This window comes from Oncorhynchus mykiss, chromosome 2 (assembly GCF_013265735.2).
Source record: "Oncorhynchus mykiss isolate Arlee chromosome 2, USDA_OmykA_1.1, whole genome shotgun sequence".
Lineage (NCBI taxonomy): Eukaryota > Metazoa > Chordata > Actinopteri > Salmoniformes > Salmonidae > Oncorhynchus > Oncorhynchus mykiss.
Genome location: NC_048566.1, coordinates 50,807,462 through 50,828,832, shown reverse-complemented (window position 1 = coordinate 50,828,832; position 21,371 = coordinate 50,807,462). Strand labels below are relative to the sequence as shown.

Here is a 21,371-nt window from a genome sequence, read left to right as displayed (position 1 = left end):
GTTAACAAGAAATTTGTGGAGTGGTTGAAAAACAAGTTTTAATGACTCCAACCTAAGTGTATGTAAACTTCCGACTTCAACTGTATGTATTACATTGATGGAAGCAACCATTTATCCGCAATATTAAAGCAATATTAAAGATCCACTCCCTAAAATTTTTAAAATATATATATTTATTATTACTAAAATGTCAAATGTAAATGTTCCCTTTTAATTGCTACCAAGGTTATGCACATGCTTTCGATATTTCTTGGGTAAGAACATTTCAAATGAGCCCTATCCATATAGACCAATTCCCATAGACGCATGCAGGTACACACACACCCTAGGGTTAATACTTAAACATAGCCTATATCCAGCAGACAACAACAACAAGCCTCTCTGGCAGAGCTGACTGACATCAAACTGTGTCTTTACAACCTAATTGTCCAAATGTTGATAGTGTGTTTATACCCTGTGATACTCCCTCAGCCTATAGACCTTAGTAATAACCTTCAATTAGCCTCACTGTAATCTGTGCTTTAAAAGCAGGGTGGAACCCAATGTTGATTGTAGATACAACAGCTTAAAACACAGAATCTAAGACACAAAATGAAGAGCCGTCGGTCAAAGACAACAAACATGTCAGTGTAAAGTCTTGAATGTTCTGACAACCCAACATGACACACACACACACACACACACACACACACACACACATACATACATAACCTAACGTGGAGTTACTGTTATTACTGGTCCAGGAGGAAAAATTGCTCGCACTGGCCAACGATGACATCATCACTCTGCACCATGACTGATTGTGGGTGAATAGGGATGGAACGCTAGCTGCATCCTAGCAATACTACAGTAATGTGTGGTGAGTGTGTGTGTGCGTGTAAATGGAGTGGGTAGAGTGGGTGTGTGTGTGTGTGTGTGTGTAAATGGAGTGGGTAGAGTGGGTGTGGTACACATCTTTCTGCATTAGCGCTCCAGATAGCTGGAGGACAAGTCCCTGGGTGTGTGTGTGTGAGTGCGTGTGCTTCTGTGTGTGTGTGTGTGTGTGTGTGTGTGTGTGTGTGTGTGTGTGTGTGTGTGTGTGTGTGAGTGAGTGAGTGAGAGAGAGAGAGTGAGATTCAAATGAAAATGTGTATTTCTAGCAGGCAACAAGTTGTGTGTGTGTGTATGTGTGTCTTTGTGTGGGTTTATCTGTGTGTGCGCGCATGCGTGTCAGTTTTACTGTGTGTATTTGTTTGTGCCTTTGGGTGTAGTAGTGGTGTGTTGTGGGGGATGGAGGGGAGAGTTGCAGGGGGGTAGCAGTGAAGGGGTGGAGGAGGGGTGTGTGTGTGAGGGGTGTGGGCAGGCAGGCTCCAACTCCCACCAGAGCCCCGTTGCCATGGCTACCAGAGCGGAAGCCTCCCTCGATATATCCTATTAGGGCCTAGGCGAGACTCAGAGAGCAAGAGAACTTCAGTGAGTGTAATGTTTACTGTTCATTTGTATTGTTTATTTCACTTTTGTTGATTATCTACTTCACTTGCTTTGGCGATGATAACATATGTTTCCCATGTCAATAAAGCCCTTATATTGAAAAAAACTGAGAGAAACTGATAGTGGTAGCCGGGGCGAGAGAGAAAAAGAGTGAGGGTGAAGAAGGGAGAGGTGGTAAGGGAGGGGAGTGACAAAGCGGGGTGTGAATGTACACTACCATTCAGAAGTTTGGGGTCACTTAGAAATGTCCTTTTTTTTAAAAAGAAAAGCACATTTTTCGTCAATTAAAATAACATGAAATTGATCAGAAATACAGTGTAGACATTGTTAATGTTGTAAATTACTATTGTAGCTGGAAACGGCAGATTTTTTATTTTTTATTCTACATAGGCGTACAGAGGCCCATTATCAGCAACCATCACTCCTGTGTTCCAATGGCACGTTGTGTTAGCTCATCCAAGTTTATCATTTTAAAAGGCTAGTTGATCATTAGAAAACCCTTTTAGAATTATGTTAGCACAGCTGAAAACTGTTGTTCTGATCAAAGTAGCAATAAAACTGGCCATCTTTAGACTAGTTGAGTATCTGGAGCATCAGCATTTGTGGGTTCAATTACAGGCTCAAAATGGCCAGAAACAAAGGCCTTTCTTCTGAAACTCGTTAGTCTATTCTTGTTCTGAGAAATGAAGGCTATTCCATGCGAGAAATTGCCAAGAAACTGAAGATCTCGTACAACGCTGTGTACTACTCCCTACACAGAACAGCGCAAACTGGCCCTAACCAGAATAGAAAGAGGAGTGGGAGGCCCCGGTGCACAACTGAGCAAGAGGACAAGTACAATAGAGTGTCTCGTTTGAGAAACAGACGCCTCACAAGTCCTCAATTAACTAGTACCTTCAAAACACCAGTCTCAACATTAACAGTGAAGAGGCGACTCCGGGATGTTGGCCTTCTAGGTAGAATTGCAAACAAAAAGCCATATCTCAGATTGGCCAATAAAAATAAAAGATTAAGATGGGCAAAAGAACACAGACACCGGACAGATGAAGATTGGAAAACAGTGTTATGGACAGACTAATCTAAGTTTGAGGTGTTCGGGATCACAAAGAAGAACATTCGTGAGACGAATAAAAATGGAAATATGCTGGAGGAGTGAACCATCTGTCAAGCATGGTGGAGGCAATGTGATGGTCTGGGGGTGCTTTGGTGGTGGGAGATTTGTACAGGGTAAAAGGGATCTTGAAAAAGGAAGGCTATCACTCCATTTTGCAACGCCATGTCATACCCTGTGGACGGCGCTTAATTGGAGCCAATTTCCTCCTACAACAGGACAATGACCCAAAGCAAAGCTCCAAACTATGCAATAGCTATTTAGGGAAGAAGCAGTCAGCTGGTATTCTGTCTATATTGAGGTGGCAGCACAGTCACCGGATCTCAACCCTATTGAGCTGTTGTGGTACGTAAGAAGTGCCCATCAAGCCAATCCAACTTGTGGGAGGTGCTTCAGGAAGCATGGGGTGAGATTGACAACTAGAATGCCAAAGGTCTACAAGGATGTAATTGCTGCAAATGGAGGATTCTTTGATGAAAGCAAAGTTTGAAGGACACAATTATTATTTCAATTAAAAATCATTATTTATAACCTCGTCAACGTCTTGACTACATTTCCTATTCATTTTGCAACTCATGTCATGTATATTCTTATGGAAAACAAGGACATTTCTAAGTGAGCCCAAACTTTTGAATGGTAGTGTGTGTACTGTACTTCTGCATCTCATTGAGTGTGTGCGTCTCTCTTTTCCCATCTCCCTATCACTATGTCCATCTCTTACACCCTTTCCCTTTCTCTCTTCTCTCAGTCTCTATCCATCTCCCAGTTCCTTGTCTGGGAAGGTCCAGACCAGGGTCCTGTTTAGCACAAAATGGGAGATTTATTTTACATTTTTTATTAATTTGAACAACAAAAACATGACCTATTCCCCTGGTTTACTCCAGATATGTCATACTAAACAGTGCCCAGTAGAGCCCCTCAAAAGAGCCCAGAGTAGAGTCCAATAGAACCCATGTAGCAGTTAGTCTGTTAGCTGTGTTTGGGAACTTAAGGCCTTAGCTGTGTCCCAAATTGCAGCCCATATCCACACAGTGCACTACTTGTGACCAGGCCTATAGGGCTCTGGTCAAAAGTTGAGCACTGTGTAAGGAATACGGTGCCATTTGGGACGAACCCCTTATCTCTGGACAGGAAACCCACTATCCTGCTGTGTTCTTACTGGGCGGCTTCCTTGAGGGGGTTGTCAACACACACACACACACACACACACACACACACAACAACCCAACCACACCCCTCTCAAACTAGGCCTAATGCAACTGTGACCCACCCAGCCCCCCACCCTATCTGCCCACCCCTCCTCCCTCTCTTTCCACCCCTTTCTCTCTCCCTCTCTCTCCCCTCTGAAAGCTCTCCCAGGTAACAACAAATGTTCCCACAACTTTAGAGAAAGTTCTCTTAAAGAGTCTCATTAAGTCACGAACTGACGTTTTTATGGGAATGTCCCTGTGATGTGCAAGGAATGTTTCCAAGAGACCACCCCCTTAATGTCAAATGCAACTTACCCAGATCGTGGTTACCATTTTTTCAGAATATAAGACAAGTGTTCTTGACACGTTTCATATGAACATGGCAAACACATTCATGTGTCCAGTTTTCTGTTAGGAGAATATTCCATCAACGTCCCACCCAACATGTTCTCAGAACATGAGATATTAAAGTGGAACTGACAGCATTTAGCAAAATATCATTTCCACACTTCCATCAATTCATGCAATGTTTGGGAATGACGTAGACTAAGGCATTTGTGAAAGTTCTATAGCAATATAGAGTGGGAAAGCAGCCATGCGTTTGGACAAGAAAGACACTGCAGTAAATAAAACCAAATAAAAACATCTGTCTCGTCCAGGACCAGAGTCTAGACAGAACGGTGCGCTATAGCCAATCAGAGGTACAGTAGGCCTTTATGCAAATAAGCCATCTGACATAATTCACTTTGAACTGGACTGTGTGTTTACAGGCAGTAGGGCCTATATGTAAATACCACAGGATTCCTCTGACATTTGGGAACTTTACAGTCCTATTGATCAAACAACCTCAGTCATGCACATCAACAAGATCAACAACTAATGCTAGCCAGAGTGAGATTAGATCAAATCTTACGAGGGAACATTAGATAAACCCTCTCAAACTTTTTCAGCTAGTTGGCCATCAGTTTTGAACAAATTAATTTCTTCGTAAAAATGAAGGAGAAGCGAAGGAGAGAGAGATAGCTATATTTTGTTGTATTTCTTTTTCACTTTCACTTACTCAGCTAGCAAATGCAGCTAGCTAGTTTAGCCTACTCAAACACTTGGCTCAAACAGAGAGGGATGCTATGTTAGCTAGCTGGATATGGCTATCCAACACTAGAACTCTTCCAAGTCAAGGTAAGCTTTTGGTTGTATTAAATTATTGCCACCTGGTCCCACCGATGTAACTGCTAAACTGCTTGCTGCTGACTGTACTACTGCATGATTGTAGCAGGTTTACTAACACCTTATTTCTATTACCTATGTTGACTATGATGGTAATATAGTGACAATGATGTAGGCTGTGTGTAGCAGTTAGCGGTTATGATAAGAAGGTTTGGCTTAGAAAGATTTTTTGGCCTGGTCAGACAGCTGATGTGTTGTGCATTGAAGTCCACAAGCGAAGGGAAAAGGTGAAACGAGTCGAGCATGTAGATGCGAGAATAAATTATACGCCGCCACAGTTTGGGAACCACTGGCATGTACTTATCGGGCCAGTATACAGTGTGGCAAAAAAGTATTTAGTCAGCCACCAATTGTGCAAGTTCTCCCACTTAAAAATATGAGAGATGCCTGTAATTTTCATCATAGGCACACTTCAACTATGACAGACAAAATGAGAAAAAAAATCCAGAAAATCACATTGTAGGATTTTGAATGAATTTATTAGCAAATTATGGTGGAAAATAAGCATTTGGTCACCTACAAACAAGCAAGATTTCTGGCTCTCACAGACCTTTAACTTCTTCTTTAAGAGGCTCCTCTGTCCTCCACTCGTTACCTGTATTAATGGCACCTGTTTGAACTTGTTATCAGTATAAAAGACACCTGTCCACAACCTCAAACAGTCACACTCCAAACTCCACTATGGCCAAGACCAAAGAGCTGTCAAAGGACACCATAAACAAAATTGTAGACCTGCACCAGGCTGGGAAGACTGAATCTGCAATAGGTAAGCAGCTTGGTTTGAAGAAATCAAAAGCAATTATTAGGAAATGGAAGACATACAAGACCACTGATAATCTCCCTCGATCTGGGGCTCCACGCAAGATCTCACCCCGTGGGGTCAAAATGATCACAAGAACGGTGAGCAAAAATCCCAGAACCACACGGGGGGACCTAGCGAATGACCTGCAGAGAGCTGGGACCAAAGTAAAGCCTACCATCAGTAACACACTACGCCGCCAGGGACGCAAATCCTGCAGTGCCAGACATGTCCGGGCCCGTCTGAAGTTTGCTAGAGAGCATTTGGATGATCCAGAAGAAGATTGGGAGAATGTCATATGGTCAGATGAAACCAAAATGTAACTTTTTGGTAAAAACTAAACTCGTGTTTAGAGGACAAAGAATGCTGAGTTGCATCCAAAGAACACCATACCTACTGTAAAGCATGGGGGTGGAAACATCATGCTTTGGGGCTGTTTTACTGCAAAGGGACCAGGATGACTGATCCGTGTACAGGAAAGAATGAATGGGGCCATGTATCGTGAGATTTTGAGTGAAAACCTCCATCAGCAAGGGCATTGAAGATGAAACGTGGCTGGGTCTTTCAGCATGACAATGATCCCAAACACACCGCCCGGGCAACGAAGTAGTGGCTTCGTAAGAAGCATTTCAAGGTCCTGGAGTGGCCTAGCCAGTCTCCAGATCTCAACCCCATAGAACATCTTTGGAGGGAGTTGAAAGACCGTGTTGCCCAGCAACAGCCCCAAAACATCACTGCTCTAGAGGAGATATGCATGGAGGAATGGGCCAAAATACCAGCAACAGTGTGTGAAAACCTTGTGAAGACTTACAGAAAACATTTGACATTGCCAACAAAGGGTATATAACAAAGTATTGAGAAACTTTTGTTATTGACCAAATACTTATTTTCCACCATAATTTGCAAATAAATTGATTAAAAATCTTACAATGTGATTTTCTGGATTTTTTCTTCTCATTTTGTCTGTCATAGTTGAAGTGTACCTATGATGAAAATTACAGGCCTCTCTCATCCTTTTAAGTGGGAGAACTTGCACAATTGATGGCTGACTAAATACTTTTTTGTCCCACTGTAGTTAGGCCCTGTCCAGAAGAAAACCTAACCCATCCTCCCTAGGCACTTGATAGTTGTAAGCAATAGGGTTAATGCACTTCAAAGTAAATCTCAGCTCTGTTAAAAGTACACTCAAGAAAAACGTATTGATCATAGTGATTGAGGAGTATCATTAAAACAGTTTAATATGCCCCACCAACATTAGACAACTACAAATAAGTAAATCAAATCAATGACGTGAGAATTGTGAAATGAGCTAATAACTGACACATACATGGTGGCGTAGCAGGAAGATCTGAATGCTATGAGGTCAAATCCCAGCTGAGGACATGTTGAATAATAATTACTGTATAAATGAACATGCACAATGTCATCATGTGTGTGAGTATCCCTTGCCAACAGACAAAAAGAGCTGTGAATGGATCAGTGGTTGGTTCACCAACCAGGGCCTTGATGGGCAACAGTAACAAGGCGTGATGTGTAATGAATGTCTTTTTTTGTGGGGGGGGGGGATGTTTCTTTGGGACCATCAGGCTACAACTGACACAGACATGTTCTGGCAACGTTCCCATTAAACATGTCTAGAACATGAATATCTTACATTCTGAGGACATGGCATCCGTTTTCTGTGTATGTTTGAAATGATGTTGATGGAATATTCTCTGAACCCGCAGAAAAATATCAGCGGAACTTTATGGGTAACATTCTCTCGCTACAGCTCACCCAACTCTATCTCTACATGCACAGAGAAATGTAATGTAGACCTATAGAGCTGGCATGATTTCCCTTTCCGTATGACAGGGAATCTGTCCTACACAATTCATTCACCCTCAGTCGTCTTATCTATACCAGGACTGTTCAATTCCGGTCCTGGAGGGCCGAAACACTTCTGCTTTTTGTTTCTACCTGGTAGTTAACTACACTCACCTGGTATCCAAGGTCTGAATCAGTCCTGATTAGGAGAGGATGAAAACCAGAAGTGCTTTGGCCCTTCAGGACCGACAATGAACAGTCCTGCTCTACAACCTTCTCTCTCTAACACCCTCCCTTTCCTCTCCAGCCACCATTTCTTCTGCCCTTTCGAACAATCGACAGACAGACCCAGACTCGATTTCCTGTAGCCTCTCTCTCTACAACCATCCACCCAGAACTCTTTCTCTTCAATTTAAGGCATCTATCCCCCTCTTCTTCACCACCCCACACTCCCCAAACCCTCCATCCACCATTCCTCTAGACCACTCTTCCACCCCTCATTCAATCTCTCACCGTGGACTCCACCTCCTGTGGTTCTGGTTTGATGTGTACTGAGGGCATGTTTTCTTCCTCCTCCTGGGTATGAGGCTCTGTCTTGGGTTCCTTCTTGGTCAACTTGGGCTGCTGGGGTTGGGACTCCTTCTTGGGTTGTGGTTGGGAGCTGGCACCACCGCTGGCCTTAGGACTCGACAGGCACTGCAGAGGAGAGGGAGAGAGAGGACTGTTAGCCACATAATACATATAGATAACACACACACACACACACACAGACAGAGACAGAGACAGACAGAGAGAGTACAGTTAGACTACTGCTACACTGGGGGAGATAAGACATGTTAGCCAACTGCTACATACGCTGACATGCAACAGACAGATGCGATAGAGGATGGGTGAGATAGAGGTAGAGAGGGAAAGACAACAGAACCATTAGAGGAGAGGTGAGAACAGGGGGGATGGGGAGGAGTAGAAACAGGTAAGAAGAGGAAATGACAACCAGAGTAGTGCCACCCACACAAATATACCCAGCATTACCTCTTCTCAAACTGTAGGCCTACTATTCAGAAACAAAAATACTAATTTGGTGTAGAGAGAAATACAATAAAGAGTAGACTTATGTGAGAGGAAAACGGAAGGAAATAGGGACAAATATGTAGCGAGAGAGAGAAAGCCTAATCCTGGCCCTGCTAGTAAGTTAATGAGACCGAAAGAGAAAGAGAGAAACAGGGAGGAGTAGCTCAACAAGAATGTCCCCTCCCTCTCTCTCACTGGTAGACAGTCACACCCTTCTCTAGAAGCAGAGGGGAGTGGGGAGTCTCTCTCTCTTTCTCGACAAAGCAAGTGAAATAGATAAAACAAAAGTGAAATAAACAAAATGAACAGTAAACATTACTCACAAAAGCTCCAAAGGAATAAAGACATGTCAAATGTCCTATTATATATATATATAAGGGAAAATAAATCAACATAAATATGGGTTGTATTTACAATGGTGTTTGTTCTTCACTTGTTGCCCTTTTCTTGTGGCAACAGGTCACACGTCTTGCTGCTGTGATGGCACACTGTGGTATTTCAGTTTATCAAAATTGGATTTGTTTCTGAATTCTTTGTGGGTCTATGTAATCGCACGCACACGCACGCACACACACACCCAGTTCCAAGGTAACGCAATTACGGTTTGACTCAAGTTTTCACTTTAAAATGTATGCCAAACAAAAAAACATTGATTTCAAAGTTTAACCATAAACCTCTATGCACAAGGACTACATAAACAATTTACAAAGAACATTTCACAAAAACATATTTACTGGAAGAACTGCAGAAGTTCAGTGACAGAATTACAGTAAAATCTCCCTCAGCTATTTATGCGACCAAATTCTCCAAAAACTCGTAAATATCGGCTACGAATTATGATTAAAAGATGTCTGCAGAAAGAACGGGGTGTCAGCTATGAAAAAAAAAATTTGGTTATTGAAGTACAGTAGGTGAAGTGGATTTACATCTGGTAACGGAATTACGGTAACGGAATCATATGTCCCTGATCTGTACTCTACACAAATTCATAATTATGCTTATGAATATCATTCTCTTCATGGTGATGTACCTAGGAACTCAAAAAGGTAGACATTTGCAATATCCTTATTTTTGCATATTTAGGTATTATTCTAATCACTGGCTCTTATTGTAATGAGCTCGACCCCCAAACAAGAGCACATTTGGTTGGTCCAGACCAGATCAAATGTGAAAGGATCCTAGATGTCTATGGTTCCCAAGTTTGGACAGTACAGCACGGTAGAGCACAGGGTCCGGTTTCCTGGAAGTGATGGAACTTAGCATCTTCCCATCAACGGCCAACATGCGTTTCAGGAAGGCCAAGAAGATCGTCAAGGACCTCCATCAAGGCCAAATCACAATGAAGAGAGAACGGTTGCTACGTGCGTCATTGGAGCATGTGACGATACTGATAGGATCGGGAAACAAGGAGCGCTGCACTCGGATCAGCTTTCTCAAATAAAATATTTCCTTAACATTATAATTATTCAACAATACTGACGACAGATCAGGTCCTCGAGAGATATTACAACCTACAGCTGCAAATACTGAGGCGGCTTATTGTAACTCTTACCCAATGAAAGAAAATGCACTAAATCACGATTTGGTACATCATTGCTGTTAGGCTACACATATATCAGGACAAATTACAGACAGTAGCCTACAAGTAGCAAAATACAACTCAATTGATTGAACATGAAATGTATGTCAATGTGATATATTTTAATGCAGTCATCTTGGGTTTCATTTAAAGCATCATTTTATACGTTGCTTGTCTGTATCAATTGCAAAGACATTGGCAACTTTGTATTTCTACTGTAGTCAACTTTATTTTGAAGTTATCGGCAGTCAAACCATGTAATTCTTTGTTTAGCGGAGATCTTCTGTGTATAAAGTGATGCTGGAGTGCAAAAAAACATCTAACGACACACTGTTCTACGAGTGGTCTGAGGCAGGCGTTAGATTAACGGTAGAGTTCAGTACAGTAAACCCAGCATGCACATAACGTTCTGAAGACCATGTTTTCTTAGAGCCTGGTGAGAGAGTGGTTGTCCTATGGTTATTTTGCATACAACTTTCCCACAACGTTCTGGGAATGGTGCAGGATAGTTGCTTGGCTTTGGAAAACTCTCAGAACATTTAAGGAACTTGACAAAACAATGTTATTTTCTTGGTATTTCATTACTTTAACAGAACGATTCCTAAAAGTTCAAACATGATAACATTTATCCATTTTGTTCATGTTATAGGAAGGTTTTCCAACTGGTTTGACATTGGGAATGTTCTCAAATGGTTTCTTAACGCTCACTGAACTATGTTCTTCTGTGGGAATTTCAGTACTTCGGCAAGTTTTCCTCACGGTTCTATGTATAGTCATTTCCTCAGAACATTAAGAAAGCTTTCCATAAAAAAAAAAAGAAAACCTTAGTAACATTACAAAAAAACTTCTAAAAACGTCATTAAAAAACATATACATTTTGTTGTCAGCATCAACAAAACTCTCATTATCCTCTATCTTGTTAAGTGTGTTAAGGTGTGTTGGCCTCACCTGATCTTAATGAGTGCTTGTTTCCTTAAAAATGGGGTCTGTTTTAACAAACAAAAATGAACAGCTTCGTATGAGTAAAAAAAAAACATATCATGATAGCTCCAACCTGGTGGCGTAGTGGACTTTCCATGGATACATAACAAAAGATAATAGGTTTGAATCTCATTGATGCTGTGCCACAATAAAAAATAAATGTGTGCATGATTAATGCCTAAATAAAAATGAATTTCCATGTGTCCCATCTGTGCTTGGAGTTCAAAGCAGTTAACCTAAGCTAGCAGTGTTATTAAAAGTTGTTTTAAGGAGCTACCTGCCGATTCATGCAGGGTAGTAACGTCATGAGTTGGGATTATGGTTAATTGTTTTAACAATAGACGATCGGAGTGTGCCAGAGCGCAGAATAACTGATGAATATACGAACGCTCAACACCGGTTGAAATTATCCCGATGTCGGCTAAAAAAGCATAATTAAATTGTTGCCAGTAGTAGAATTACAGTCACCCAGCTCTGCTAGGGGGAGTAAAATGGTAAGAGTGGGGTGTTCTCTCATCATGTGTCTGGAAGTAGCTAGCCAATGTTAGCCAGTTAGCTTGGGTGTTTGACTGCCGTTGTGAGGTCATAACGTTCGGATCAACCTTACTCATCGGTCAGAGAGTCCAGTATGTGCTCTGAATGCTCCTAGAGCGAAAAGCTCAGAATTTACAAATGGACAATCTGACAGCACATTTGCGGTCACCAATGCTCTGGATAACAAAACAGCATAACCAGATCTGCTAGGGCAAGCAATATTCAGTGAACTGTTCTCACATGTGTGTCTGGAAGTAGCTAGCAAGTTAGTTAGCTTGGGTGCTGGACTGCTCTTGGTACAGAACGCTCAGGTCAACCCTTAAAGAGATGGGTGGGGCTAAAGCTTAAGAGGGTGTGAACGATGCGGAATGGGTGTAGACAAAGAAGGGCTCTCCAGTAGGTGTACCAAAACATTCAAAGGCCATTTTCTCAAAAATGAGGTTACAAGTTTATCAACTTTCAAAGCAGAACTACGTTCCCATTGTTCCTCAAATGCAGTGTATGATATACCATTTTGTAGCTCTGTGTCTTTGCTTTTATCCAATGTAAAAAAAAACAATTAGAAATTTTGCCACCTAAGACTGATTTGGTCGGTCGGTCCCAATTTGACATGCTCCTATGAACTTCACATGTTGGTGCTCATGGGTCCTTTTAGATGGAAATGCCACAGCCCAGCTCGTTAGCAGAATGCCAGAATACAGCTTAGCTTTTGACACTTTTGTGAGTGTAATGTTTTCTGTTAATTTCTGATTGGGATAGGTAATAAAGTGACAAACTATGTAAACATATGTTTCCCATCCCAATAAAGCCCTTTGAATTCAATTTAATTGGAGAGAGAGCGAGCGAGAGAGAGAAGGGGTAGACATGTGACCCAGCTGCAGCAGATTCCTCACGGAGGTGTGGTCCCCAAATCAGCCTGGGTGTGGCTCTGCTCACACACCTCCCCACTACACACACACACACACACACACACACACACACCCCTGCTACACACAAACCCTCCTACCCCCGCTACAAGCACACACCCCTCCCCCTGCTAAAAACACACACGCTGTGCCCTCTCCCAACACCCACTGTAAAAGTGACAGCCCAGCTAGCACATTTGGTTCCTTGGAAGTTGTGGGAACGTACGTTTTTTGACCCCCAAGTCTGACCGGTTTTTAAATGCTCTAAGAACGAAAGTGAACATTTCCTCTGTTCTGGGAACATACATGTTTAAGTTGAAGGGAGATTCTGAGAATGTTTTACAATTGTTCCCTGAAAGCTTTCCTGTGAGGTTTTATTATCATTCTGACAATGGAATTCTCTGTTATTTGAAGGTAAATACAGTTCTGAGAATATGCTTATCTAGGGACACAACTCCTGTATTGGTAAGAACTAGCTTGCTAAGTAGATCTGAGAACATATTTAATTAGCTAACTAGCTAGTGAGCATAGACTAGCAATGCTACCGGCTCCCATAAGAGATCTGCAATTAAATCTAACTTCAATCTATTAGCCCGATAATGAATTATATTCAGAAATTGATTCTTTGAATCAGTACACCACACACACAATTCCTAGCCAGTGAAAGCCACATAGCTAGAACTGGCGCGCCCCTACCAAAATGTAATTACATACCTACATAGCATTAGCATGAAGCAATACATTTGTGCTACCTGCTCCCATAAGAGGTGATCAGCAATTTATACTAGCTTACATCTATTATTCCTATAATGAATATTAATTAACCCATTCCAATGGTTATTTGAATCAGTAACGATACACCACACACACAATCTCTAGCCAGTCAGTTAGATGTGCACCCCATACTGAATTGTCACCCACGTTTTCCGGTTGAGCACACACACAGCATTGCTACCTCTCTAATAATATATCTACTCACATGTCCAGGGTTTTTGGTGTTCTTTTATATTCCAATATTGCCTGACTGTCCCAGTCAAAGTTGAAGTATGAGGGTGCATTAGGACAATGACCGCCCATGCAATCTAAATAAGCAACAGGGCAATAAGAGTCCAAGATGATGGACATCATCACCAAGCTGTGTCCTCTGATGCCAGCAAATCGAAGGCAGTTTGAGAATGACTTGGCTGTGAACAGCATTGCTGAGGATGAGGAGTTATATGGAAGACCACTGAACAAGTTTGACTTAAAAAATGAAAAAATAAATGATACTTAAAAATGAAATATACAGTTGAAGTCGGAAGTTTACATACACTTAGGTTGGAGTCATTAAAACTCGATTTTCAACCACTCCACAAATTTCTTGTTAACAAACTACAGTTTTGGCAAGTCGGGTAGGACATCTACTTTGTGCATGACACAAGTCATTTTTCCAACAATTGTTTACAGACAGATTATTTCCCTTATAATTTACTGTATCACAATTCCAGTGGGTCAGAAGTTTACATACACTAAGTTGACTGTGCCTTTAAACAGCTTGGAACATTCCAGAAAATGATGTCATGGCTTTAGAAGCTTCTGATAGGCTAATTGTCATCATTTGAGTCAACTGGAGGTGTACCTGTGGATGTATTTCAAGACCTACGTTCAAACCCAGTGCCTCTTCGCTTGAAAAAAAAAAAGAAAATCAAAAGAAATCAGCAAAAAAAAAAAAAGACCTCTGAAAAAAAATTGTAGACGTCCACAAGTCTGGTTCATCCTTGGGAGCAATTTCCAAATGCCTGAAGGTACCACGTTCATAGTACACACGTATAAACACCATGGGACAACGCTGCAGTCATACCTCTCAGGAAGGAGACACATTCTGTCTCCTAGAGATGAACGTACTTTGGTGCGAAAAGTGCAAAGAAATCCCAGAACAACCGCAAAGGACCTTGTGAAGATGCTGGAGAAAACAGGTACAAGAGTATCGATATCCACAGTAAAACAAGTCCTACGTCGACATAACCTGAAAGGCTGCTCAGCAAGGAAGAAGCCACTGCTCCAAAACCGCCATAAAAAAGCCAGACTACGATTTGCAACTGCACATGGGGACAAAGATCGTACTTTTGGAGAAATGTCCTCTGGTCTGATGAAACAAAAATAGAACTGTTTGGCCATAATGACCATTGTTATGTTTGGAGGAAAAAGGGGAAGGCTTGCAAGCCAAAGAACACCATCTCAACCGTGAAGCACAGGGGTGGCAGCATCATACATCACAAAATAGATGGCTTCATGAGGTAGGAAGATGATATGGATATTTTGAAGTAACATCAAGACATCAGTCAGGAAGTTAAAGCTTGGTCACAAATGGGTCTTCAAAACAGACAATGACCCCAAGCATACTTCCAAAGTTGTGGCAAAATGGCTTAAGGACAACAAAGTCAAGGTATTGAAGTGGCCATCACAAAGCCCTGAACTCAATCCTATAGAAAATGTGTGGGCGAGAACTGAAAAAGCATGTGCGAGCAAGGAGGCCTACAAACCTGACTCAGTTACACCAGCTCTGTCAGGAGGCATGGGACAAAATTAACCCAACTTATTGTGGGAAGCTTGTGGAGGGCTACCAGAAACGTTGAATATGGCCAGTTTCAGTAAACGTCAGCAAAAAAGCCTAATTAAATTGTTGCCAAGAGCACAGTTACAGTCACCAACGCTCTGGATAACGAGCTCTACTAGGGGGAGTAAAATGACCAGAACGAGGGTCGAGTGAAGTGTACTGTTTGTTAGAGGCGCGTGACCTGAACACTCGCACCACTTTGTTTTTATCCGCTATTGAACACAGTTTATCCAGACTTACATTTTATCGATTATTTACGCTAAAAAATATCTAAAATTGTATTAGGAAAGTTGTTTGAAATGTTTGTAACAAGTTAACAGGTAACTTATTAGATATTTTATAGTCATGTTGCGCTAGTTGGAACCAGTGTTTTTGTTTTATCAAACGCGCCAAATAAATTGACATTTTGGATATATATATATCAACGGAATTAATCGAACAAAAGGAACATTTGTGATGTATATGGGACATATTGGAGTGTCAACAAAATAAGATATTCAAAGGTAAGGCATGAATTATATGCTTATTTTGCGTTTTGTGTCGCGCCCGGCGGGTTGAAATATGAATGTCATGTGTTTGTTTGGTGGGGTGCTATCCTCAGATAATCGCATGATTTGCTTTCGCCGAAAAAGCCTTTTTGACATTGGATACATTGGCTGGATTAACAACAAGTGTAGCTTTAATTTGGTGCATTACCTGTGTGATTTCATGAAAGTTTAATATTTATAGTAATTTCATTTGAAATTGGCACTCTGCCATTTCACCGGATGTCGTCGAGGGGTTCCGCTAGCGGAACGTCTAGCCGTAACAAGTTAACTAGACATGGTTTATGATATTACTAGTTGATCTAGCTTGTACAGCGTAGCATATAATCGATGTGTTACATGTTAATTTATCATCGAATCACAGCCTACTTCGCCAAATGGGTGATTATTTAACAATTGCATTTGCGAAAAAAGCACTGTGGTTACACCATTGTGTACCTAACCACAAACATCAATGCCTTTCTTAAAATCAATACACATGTATATATTTTTAAACCTGCATATTTAGTTAATATTGCCTGCTAACATGAATGTATTTTAACTAGGGAAACTGTGTCACTTCTCTTACGTTCTGTGCAAGCAGAATCAGGGTATATGCAGCAGTGTGGGGCCGCCTGGCGAACTGTGTGAAGACCATTTCTTCCTAACAAAGACCGTAATTAATTTGTCAGAATTTTACATAATTATGACATAACATTGAAGGTTGTGCAATGTAACAGAAATATTTAGACTTAGGGATGCCAACCATTAGATGAAATACGTAACGGTTCCATATTTCACTGAAAGAATAAACGTTTTGTTTTCTAAATGATAGTTTCCCGGATTTGACCATATTAAAAGACCTAAGGCTCGTATTTCTGTGTGTTATTATGTTATAATTAACTCTATGATTTGATATTTGATAGAGCAGTTTGACTGAGCGGTGGTAGGCAGCAGCAGGCTCGTAAGCGTTCATTCAAACAGCACATTCATGCGTTTGCCAGCAGCTCTTTGCTGTGCTTCAAGCATTGCGCTGTTTATGACTTCAAGCCTATCAAGTCCCGAGATTAGGCTGGCAATACTAAAGTGCCTATAAGAACATCCAATAGTCAAAGGTATATGAAATACAAGTGGTATAGCGAGAAATAGTCCTATAATTACTATAATAACTACAACCTAAAACTTTTTACCTTTCATATCTTCTCATGTTTTGAGCTAGGAACTTAAATGTTAGCTTTCTTACATGGCACATATTGCACTTTTAATTTCTTCTCCAACACTTTGTTTTTGCATTATTTAAACCAAATTGATTGAACATGTTTCATTATTTATTAGAGACTAAAGATATTTTATTGATGTATTAAGTTCAAATAAAAAAGTGTTCATTCAGTATTGTTGTAATTGTCACTATTACAAATATATATATAAAATGGTTTAGCTTTTTTCTGTCCTCCAATAATCGGTATCGGCTTTGAAAAATCATAATCGGTCGACCTCTAGTTTGGGGTCAGGACCAGGTTTCAGCTGCTGCGCATCGCTGACATCCTTCCCCCCCATAGATGGTCTGCCTGGACAAGCACCACCTCGACTGGACACAGCTAGACAAACTTATCTTTTTGAGAAGATCAGGGAGTTTTGCGACGAAGAGCCTATGGACATCACGTGCCCTGCACCAAAGTCAAGGGCAGGACAGAAACAGGCTCTCCGAATATAGATTATCTTGATCACGCGCGGTTCGGACAGACCAGTTCATCACTGGGGGAGAGTTCCCAGTCATCAGCACTATCTGCAGTGCCTCTATTCACATGACTCTCTCTTAACACACACGCCATAAGTTGCTGCTACTATTTTTTTTTATCCTGCTGCTCAGCCACTTTAGCCCTGATTGTATGCAAATAGCTACCTCATCTGTCACTGATATCGTTATTGATATTGTTCTGGTACATACTGGGTATTATTTTATTAATATTGGCACTATCTATATGTGATACTGCAAGTAACTACTTGACTGTACCGTCTACACCTTCTGTAGAGACCCATCCAAGATGTGGCTGGGGATTACAGCATTTCCTTCACATGACCCTTCAATTTAGACAAGTGTGTCTGCGTAAACCTCATCCCGTCAGTAGAGGATGCCTGGTTATTCATTAAAAGTGATTTTCCTCACCATCTTAACTATGCATGCCCCTTTTAAAAAATGGAGAACTAAGAACAGATATAGCCCTTGGTTCTCTCCAGACCTGACTGCCCTTAACCAACACAAAAACATCCTGTGGCGTACTGCATTAGCATCAAACAGCCCGTGCTATGCAACTTTTCAGGGAAGTTAGGAACCAATATACACAGGCAGTTAGGAAAGCTACGGCTAGCTTTTCAAACAGAAATGTGCATCCTGTAGTACAAACTCAAACAAGTTCTGGGACACTGTAAAGTCCATGGAGAATAAGAGCACCTCCTCCCAGCTGCCCACTGCACTGAGGATTGAAAACACTGTCACTACCGATAAATCCACAATAATTGAGAATTTCAATAAGCATTTTTCTACGGCTGGCCATGCTTTCCACCTGGCTACCCCTACCCCGGTCAACTGCCCTGCACCCCCCACAGCAACTCGCCCAAGCATCCCCCATTTCTCCTTCACCCAAATCAAATAGCTGATGTTCAGAAAGAGCTGCAAAATCTGGACCCCTACAAATCAGCCGGGTTAGACAATCTGGACCCCCTCTTTCTAAAATGATCTGCCGAAATTGTTGCAACCCATATTACTAGCCTGTTCAACCTCTTTCGTATCGTCTGAGATTCCCAAATATTGGAAAGCTGCCACGATCATCGCCCCTCTTCAAAGGGGGAGACACTCCAGACCCAAACTGCTACAGACCTATATCTATCCTACCCTGCCCTTCTAAGGTCTTCGAAAGCCAAGTCAACAAACAGATTACCGACCATTTCGAATCCCACTGTACCTTCTCCGCTATGCAATCTGGTTTCAGAACTGGTCATGGGTGCACCTCAGCCACGCACAAGGTCCTAAACGATGTCATAACCGCCATCGATAAAAGACAGTACTTAGCAGCCGTCTTCATCGACCTGGCCAAGCTTTCGACTCTGTCAATCACCACATTCTTATCAGCAGACTCAACAACCTTGGTTTCTCAAATGATTGCCTTGCCTTGTTCACCAACTACTTCTCTGATAGAGTTCAGTGTGTCAAATCAGAGGGACTGTTGCCCGGGCCTCTGGCAGTCTCTATGGGAGTGCCACAGGGCAAAATCTCTTCTCTGTATACATCAATAATGTCGCTCTTGATGCTGGTAATTCTCGTATCTACCTCTACGCAGACGACACCATTCTGTATACCTCTGGCCCTTCTTTGGACACTGTGTTAACTAACCTCCAGACGAGCTTCAATGCCATACAACTCTCCTTCCGTGGCCTCCAACTACTCTTTAAATGCACGTAAAACTAAATGCATGCTCTTCAACCGATCACTGACCGCACCTGCCTGCACATCCAGCATCACTACTCTGGACGGTTCTGACTTAGAATATGTGGACAACTACAAATACCTAGGTGTCTGGCTAGACTGTAAACTCTCCTTCCAGACTCACATTGGGCATCTCCAATCCAAAATTAAATCTAGAATTGGCTTCCTATTTCGCAACAAAGCATCCTTCACTCATGCTGCCAAACATACCCTTGTAAAACTGACTATCCTACCGATCCTCGACTTCGGCGATGTCATCTACAAAATAGCCTCCAACACTCTACTCAACAAATTGGATGCAGTCTTTCACAGCGCCATCCGTTTTGTCACCAAAGCCCCATATACTACCCACCACTGCGACCTGTACGCTCTCGTTGGCTGGCCCTCGCTTCATATTCGTCGCCAAATCCACTGGCTCCAGGTCATATACAAGACCCTGCTAGGTAAAGTCCCCCCTTATCTCAGCTCACTGGTCACCATAACAGCACCCACCCGTAGCACGCGCTCCAGCAGGTATATCTCACTGGTCACCGCCAAAGCAAATTCCTCCTTTGGCCGCCTTTCCTTCCAGTTCTCTGCTGCCAATGACTGGAACGAACTACAAAATCTCTGAAGCTGGAGACTCCCATCTCCCTCACTAGCTTTAAGCACCAGCTGTCGAAGCAGCTCACAGATCACTGCACCTGTACATAGCCCATCTGTAAATAGCCCATCCAACTACCTCATCCCCATACTGTATTTATTTATACATCTTGCTCCTATGCACCCCAGTATCTCTACTTGCACATTCATCTTCTGCACATCTATCACGCCCATGTTTAATTGCTAAATTGTAATTATTTCCCCACTACGGCCTATTTATTGCCTTACCTCCCTTATCTTACCTCATTTACACACACTGTATATAGACTTTTTCTACTGTATGTTTGACTGTATTTTTGTTTATCCCATGTGTAACTCTGTGTTGTTGGATGTGTCAAACTGCTTTGCTTTATCTTGGCCAGGTCGCAATTGTAAATGAGAACTTGTCCTCAACTAGCCTACCTGGTTATATAAAGGTGACATAAAAAAAACAAAAAAACACAATCTAATATTTATAAAATATTTTTATCTGGATACTGTTTACCTGGAATTGTTCCTTATTGTAGGCTACTACTTTGATCACTTTTAGTCTTAATCTTTACTACACTACTCACTGTTTAGCACATGACCTTACATGTGAATCCTTAAAGAGATGGGTGGGGCTAAAGCTTAAGGGGTGTGAACGATGCTGAATGGGTGTAGACAAAGAAGGGCTCTCCAGTAGGTGTACCAAAACTTTCTATGGCCATTTTCTCAAAAGTGAGATTACAAGTTTATCAACTTTCAGAGCAGAATTACTTTCCCATTGTTCCGCAAATGCAGTGTATGATATACCATTTTGTAGTTCTGCGTCTCTGCTTATATCCAATGTAAAAAATTTAAAAAACATTTCAAATGTTGCTACATAAACCAGAATCAAGGAGGTCGGTCACAAAATGTCTACTGTCTGCTGATGATCTGGTGCTTCTGTCACCAACCAAGCAGCACCTAGATCTTCTGCACATATTCTGCCAGACCTGGGCCCTGACAGTAAATCTCAGTAAGACCAAAATAATGGTGTTCTAAAAAAAGGTTCAGTCGCCAGGACCACAAATACAAATTCCATCTAGACACCGTTGCCCTAGAGCTCACAAAAAACTATACATACCTCGGCCTAAACATCAGCGCCACAGGTAACTTCCACAAAGCTGTGAACGAGCTGAGAGACAAGGCAAGAAGGGCCTTTCTATGCCATCAAAAGGAACATAAAATTCAACATACCAGTTACGCTCTGGCTAAAAATACTTGAATCAGTTACAGAAACCATTTCCCTTTATGGTTGTGAGGTCTGGGGTCCGCTCACCATCCAAGAATTCACAAAATGGGACAAACACCAAATTGAGACTCTGCATGCAGAAGTCTGCCAAAATACCCTTGTGTACAATGTAAAAGACCAAATAATGCAGAGCAGAATTAGGCCGATAGCCGCTAATTATTAAATCCAGAAAAGACACGTTAAATTCTACAACCACC

General features: G+C 41.7%; 1 protein-coding gene across 5 annotated transcripts in view; it reads right to left on the bottom strand.

Annotated features, from left to right (window-relative positions):
- LOC110491126 (Krueppel-like factor 8) overlaps window positions 1–21,371 on the bottom strand; it is a 166,510-nt gene that overhangs the window by 55,257 nt on the left and 89,882 nt on the right. For 4 of the 5 annotated variants that reach the window (XM_036950140.1, XM_036950156.1, XM_036950131.1 and 1 more), the window contains one exon: window positions 8,117–8,299. In XM_036950140.1, coding sequence (XP_036806035.1) covers window positions 8,117–8,299 — 183 coding nt within the window. Of the gene's footprint in view, window positions 1–8,116; window positions 8,300–8,635; window positions 8,826–21,371 lie in introns of those variants that run through there. The other variant, XM_036950148.1, reaches the window with a different exon arrangement.